The 6,256-nt window shown below is 49.5% G+C and overlaps 2 protein-coding genes across 2 annotated transcripts; one reads left to right on the top strand and one right to left on the bottom strand.

Annotated features, from left to right (window-relative positions):
- Nucleotides 1-3,604: 3,604 nt before the first annotated feature.
- On the top strand, nucleotides 3,605-4,602 carry BDP55DRAFT_619054 (Alpha/Beta hydrolase protein; the record flags this gene model as incomplete). Its single annotated transcript, XM_060571310.1, has 1 exon — nucleotides 3,605-4,602. The coding sequence occupies exon 1, from the start codon at nucleotides 3,673-3,675 to the stop codon at nucleotides 4,600-4,602; it is 930 nt and encodes a 309-aa protein (XP_060424879.1). The 5' UTR covers nucleotides 3,605-3,672.
- A 443-nt stretch (nucleotides 4,603-5,045) lies between these two features.
- Nucleotides 5,046-5,328, bottom strand: BDP55DRAFT_732807 (uncharacterized protein; the record flags this gene model as incomplete). Its single annotated transcript, XM_060579992.1, has 2 exons — nucleotides 5,046-5,111; nucleotides 5,179-5,328. The coding sequence occupies 2 exons, from the start codon at nucleotides 5,326-5,328 to the stop codon at nucleotides 5,046-5,048; spliced, it is 216 nt and encodes a 71-aa protein (XP_060424878.1).
- Nucleotides 5,329-6,256: the final 928 nt, after the last annotated feature.

Raw genomic sequence — 6,256 nt, 5'->3', positions numbered from 1 at the left:
GGCTACTGTCGTTGCGAGTGTCTTGTGGGCCTTTCGCCTTGCCCCTTGGGCTGGTAGAACGCCTCGGCAGTGGAGGAATCTGTTTACCTCCTTGACGATACCGGGATTAGCGCTGGCGAACTATTTATCTTTCTAGTCGCCTAGGTCGTCTACGACTCTGTAGAACAGGGGTTGCCCTTCGAGCCCCTTGCGGGCGTACATCTCCATAATGAAGACTAACGCCGCATTAATTTGCTCGCCATTGGGGTGGTCTGAGTCTCGATATGACCATTTCCCCCAGTACTCCGGATTAATCTCAACCTAATCTTCTGGGATGGGAGTCCTTCCGTGCGTTCTGCGTGCTGACTCGCCCCTTGTCGTCCCTTGGCTTGTGCTTCTGTTTGTAGGGGCCGGCGTGTTTGATCTTGATGGGGATGTGTCAGATCCGCTTGTTGGTCGTGGTAGCAGCGTACTGTCGTTGCTCGCCGTGTTTGTCGGGGTCTGGGAGCTTCCTGCGGCCTCCAACCTCCTTGCGGCGAGCCTCGTCACCATCTGCTCTTGGTCTTCTGAATTGGCCGCTATGTTTCTTGTTGACGGTTTTCTCTTCCTGTGGCGTACCCTATCGTATAAGAGAGGTCTTCCGGTGGCCCTTTCTTCGTGTTCTCTCCTCAGACGTCTTTTTGGCTTTCTCCCGTGCCAACTGGGGTAATAGGCTCTTTCTTTGCCTTCGTAGCTCGGCGAGGATGTGTAGTCTGAAGAATTGAGTACCTCATACCCCTTTACGGGGTGAGCGTTGTGATGCTTCTGAATCCCTTCCTTCCTCGTCTTAACTCCGCCTGGCTCTTATTCTTTCGGAATAGCCGAGGGGTGGTGGGTGTAGGTGAGAAGGGGAAGCTTGACCTTGGAATCTCGAAGTCGGTCTTGATGATGGCGATATCGCCGTCGATCCCGGTAGCCTCCTCGGATTCGACTAAGAAATACGCCTGGAGCTACCGGCGGGGTCTGGTTCCTACCTGAACACCCTATTGCCTTGAAAGTTTGTTTCTGTGGTCCTGAGGTGCCTTTTTATATCCTCTAATTGGGCCTGTTTCGTCGTATGGTCGAGATCTGCGGTGGATTTGCTAATCTGGCGAATCTGGTGATTTCGCTTGTTTTCCTCTGTTGGCGTACGGGCCGCCCGTGGATTGTTGAGTAGGACAAATCGCGTGAGGGCGACGTAGGTAGCTTGGTCGCCTTCTCGCGATTCCTTTAATTGCGGTTTGTTTTTGACGTGATGGACGTCGACCTTTCGTGGGCAGTCAAGGGCTGCGATTCCTCTACTTCGTTCCGTCGTAGAGATTCGCGTCTTGTCGCCTGCTTTCCGTCGGGTAGGTAGCACGATTCTCCTGTCGCGTTCCGTTCGAGGAGGTCGTCTCTTCTGCTTGCGAGATGCCTTGCTGATCTGCGATAGTGGGATTTAACCACTGATCAGTGTTGGTATTCCTATCACAGGGATGGTTCGAACCGTGGGTGACGAAGAGGTCAAAATCTATATATATTTAACTTCTGCGTAAGGTGTAAAAAGGAGGTTCTAACCGGAGGTTGGGTAGACCGTAGATCTCGTAAGTATGGTCTGTAAGTGGCCCCTGCGCGGGCCCCTTGCCTCGAGGTCGAATTGGACTTCCAATCCGACAGTACTGTTGTTATGACCTTGCTCCACCTCATCAACCACAGCCCACGTGTTACACAGTAATCAACAAGCATGTGTATCAAGCAAACAGTATTTCACTAGCGCCGTTCATTGAACTGAAAGCGAAGCACTTCTTCCATTAACCGAAAGTGAAAGCAGCGTTTACACTGGAACTTGATCTATGCAGTGGGAGAAAAAAAGCCTGGTCCAAGTCTCAAGGCCTCCTTGGGCAGGACTTGTCTTTCAACCGTCGACTCGGTACCGCCTGACGTCCCGGATACCCCCCGTATAAGCAAGCTAAAAGTCAGAGATTTGTACCTGACTACGTGATTTTGGTATAAATGAAAACGTGTTTCGCTGTATTATGTCAATAGCCCCTTTCGACCTTTCCGCCAATGTCAACAGGCCAAGCCTTCACAACGATGTCCTTATCGCTCAGCGATCGATCCCAGCTGCAGCATGGCAATACCACACCAACTGAACAAAACGCTTTGGACGGGTTTTGAGAATCGATCAAATTTTTTTCGGTTGACTAAAGAGGCGATCTCATCCAAATAGCATCCATCTCATCATCGAACCACTCACAGGATGTTTCATCAACGACCCAGGTAAATGACATCGTCCTCAGAACCAGAATCTACATGTTCTGCTCATTTCCTGTAGTCCTTGATTCAACCACAATGTGTCGGATTTGGCTTTTGCCAGGTGTGTGGAGACAAAGTCCGCATGGTTAAAAGCATGAGGTTTGGTAAGGAAGCTTAAAGCCGGTAGCCATGGCCACGCCGTCGAGGCCTACGTCGCTCGTGGCCACAGCCGCGCGTCTATATCTCGAAAGATCTCAAGATAAGAATCGGAATGACACGACTTTTCCCTAGTATATATGTCATAGCCGCGTGTGCTGTTACTTTATATAGCTTCGATGGAGACGATGACGCAGAATCCCGACCTTGGGGGGTTCTTGCGGAATTGAATATCTGAGAGTCAGATAATGGTGAAAGTTCACTTGTCATGGAATGACGCCGAGAGCATTCATCTCAATTCCACCAGGAGTGACTGTGACATAAGGTAAGGTAAGTAGAAATATGACGTGCTGAGGCTTTGTTGCTAGTCAGCAGCAAGAAGCAGGAGGGGGCAGCCACACAAATATGGTTAGCGCCAACGGTCCATATGCACTCTGCTTATGGTTTCAGCCCTGTATCCGGATGCACCTTGCTTATGACTTTTTAGTCAAGGAAGCTGCCACTTACGCCCTTTCCACCGTACTTTAGCCAGTTTCACACATTTCAGACCTTGAGACTGTCATTACCTACCTATCTGAACTAATACTATTGTATGCATTCTGCTTATGGTTTTCGATACACTCTGCTTAAATCCGAGCCTTGCTTTTGCCCGCGGTCTTAACATAGTTCCGCTCGGATCCATGGTTACCCCTAGGTGCTTGGTGGATACGGAGACCGGAAATTCTTGGCTCAACAGCCAAGTTCGACAATTTGTATAGAGTACATCTCTTTATGTGCTCGCTCAAAGAAGGAGGCAGCAAGAAAAGTTCCCCAATGGTGCTGATGATCCTCCATGCCCTGAGACATGAGAATCAGTATCGGTCTCGGTCTCGAAGACATCAAATTGTGACGTCAATCCAGTCTGGATCAGCGTAAGCAAGAACGTCAGCAATTTTGTCGGACTTAGAAAAAAAAGAATGCAAGATTTGGCTGCAATTCGGAATTAAGTTGATCTTCAGATTTTGATGCAAGTCACACTCAAGTTAGCTTGCTTCACCCAGACGCATGATGTATCCACAAGTGAGATTTGTTGTACTGAGTGAGGGACATTTGCTTGTTGGATCTTCTTTGTGATAAAGCTCTCGTCTATCCGCCAGTCAAACCAAGCCAAAGACAGAAACTATAAATTCCATCCGGTTCTCACCCAAGCATTGGTCCCCATCATCTTAATTACCATCATTATTACACACAAACTCAACTCTTCAGTGCCTCATCACAGCCTCAAAAACACCATTGTCCACGAACATGTCTACCCCAGCCAAAGTTACCTTCACCTCTCGCGGCTACAAGCTTGCAGGACACTTCTACCCTCCTGTTGTCAACTCTCCCAACCGTTCGGGAGCAGCTGTTGTCATCGCCCACCCGTGGACCTCGATTAAGGAACATTCCCCCGCCCACTACGCTCGCGTCCTCTCCCAGGCCGGCTTCTACTGCCTCGCTTATGACGCGGCCTACCAAGGAGAATCCGAAGGAGAGCCGCGCTATCTCGAAGACCCTGGTCAGAGGGTCGAGGACATCAAGTCGGCCGTCACGTACCTCGTCAGTCGCAATGAAACCGACTCTGGAAAGATTGGCGTTCTAGGCATCTGCGCATCAGGTGGCTACGTCTCCTTTGCCGCTCAGACCGATCTCCGAATCAAGGCCGTCTCCATCTCTGCCGGGGTTTGCTCCGGCACGATGGCGCGTCAGGGCCTCGACAAGGACGGATCCAACCTTGCTGTCCTTCACACTCAGCTGGAGGCCGCGGCCAGAGACCGCAACAGCGACGTTACCGGGGAGAAAGTCGATATTATTCACATGTTGCCTGATGAGTTCGACCCGGCGACCGCCTCTGCCGATATGCCCGAGTCGTTCCGTGACTTGGCTTCGTACTACTGTACGGCCCGGGCCACAGCCGCCCACCCCCGTAACCCCAATATTTGCCTGCCGCGAAGCTGGGACATCATGGGCAACTTTGATGCCTTTGCCTGGAACCAGCTGATCAGCCCGAGGCCGTTTTTGGCCATTACTGGTACTAAAGCTGCCTCCAAGTGGTATAGCGAGGATGCTGTTGCGAAGGCTAAGGAGCCAAAGGAGCTATTCGTTGTTGACGGGCTTACTCATGCCGACTTGTATGACAATGTTGAGGTTGCCGGGGCTAAGCTCAACGAGTTCTTCGGCAAGTATCTAGTCTAGACAGTGCACTTACTTCTAGTGTTGTTTATCACTTCATGTACCTATGTGAACATAACACACTCAAGAATTGTCAATTGATAGTGGCACGTGCGATTAGTTCATAGATGCAATAAAATCGACTCCCACAACCGTGACTGCCTTGATTTAATTGAGGTGCTGCATTTTAAGACAGGTCTTCATTGAACAAGAAGACTTTTAGAATGGGTCTTGCGTTCGAGTCGGGAAAGAGAATGCAGAGTCATCGGTGTATTTGAGTCCACAGTTTGCGACTCTTCCTCCTATGTGATCCCTACTGAAACTCGATCATTGGTCGGTGCCATAGACGATAGACTAATGAGAAGGTGATGAAATCCCAACGCTTTCAAATGCTCAACGCTCTCGTGCCACTATGCAATCATTCTTCGATGCTCCCACCCTAGTATTTCCAGATATTCCCCGACAACCTAAGGTGTGTCGCATGACAATGATCCGCTGCCCAAGTCATTGCAGGAGCCGCTGCGCTTTTGGCCCTATGAAGTTCACACTAATTAGCCAGGGGTCTTTGGGGGAGTACTGAATATGGGTGGAGTCACATACATTGCAGGTTGCTGTACAGGCGTCGCCGCGGTTGTTGCAGGCTGTCTCCGTATAGGTGCAACAGTTGAAGTTGGGGTTGCACGTTTGGGGCTCGGGCAGGGCGGCCGCAAGGGCAGTGCTGGCGAGGGCGACGAGGATAAAGAAACGCATCGTGACGTGTTTAAATGAGAGTTGATACTATTTGGTGAATTGATTGTATAAGTGGTGGAATTGCATGGACCGAATAACATACTAGTTGACAGGACAGACGATACCCCATTTATAGGCTTTCATCGGATTCCGCAAAGGCTATAAATATGCAGTGTATTAAGAGATCCGCACTCCGTTATCAGGATTCAAGAAGAACTCTCTTTGATAGATTGTTAGAGAGATTGAGTCAGTTACCCTGTAGGTGCCCCAATCACTTGGCGGCCCCTATGTGGGATTCAGACATTAATTTACTCGGGACCACTTGAAACAATCAAAACGTCGGTCTCAATATTGGCATATGTAGAAGTGTTCTTGATCTCACGGCCGAGCCGGAGCTGTTCATAATCAAGAACTATGAGGTAGAGACCGGAAAACAATTAGTTTACCTCGAATTAAGCAATGAAGAGCGACCGATGCTGTCTTTGCACATCGGCTCAAGTGGTAAGCACTCGATCAAGTCCCAAAGACTCCAGTCACCAACAGTCTCACATTTCAAGTTGTGCAGCTTTACATTCCAGGGTTGGCTTTTCTATCCAGCAGCAATAATGGCTGCGACTTGACTTGAGGTGAGATATCACGAACGACTTGCCTGGACGGATGCGACAACATTATGCTAATTATATAGGATATTGAGAAACTCTGACATATTTGTCAATAGGTCAATCCAGCAGGTGGCAGGTTACCCGCGGAACCCACGCATACATTATCCCGTGTATTATAACCATCCCCTCGGGACGAGGGTGCCAGCGCTTCATGCCTCCAATCTATGAACACCCTTAAGACAAGTCCCTAGGTACCTTAGGTGCATACCTAATATTCCTAAGCACCTTTGAACTCCTTGATAATTGAGACAGTAAGACGCTTGATTGAGAAATCTCATTCATACCAT

This window comes from Colletotrichum godetiae, assembly GCF_030913485.1.
Source record: "Colletotrichum godetiae strain CBS 193.32 chromosome Unknown BDP55scaffold_53, whole genome shotgun sequence".
Taxonomy (NCBI): domain Eukaryota; kingdom Fungi; phylum Ascomycota; class Sordariomycetes; order Glomerellales; family Glomerellaceae; genus Colletotrichum; species Colletotrichum godetiae.
The sequence above is the reverse complement of the archived record's forward strand: the minus strand, read 5'-3'. Positions and strand labels throughout refer to the sequence as shown.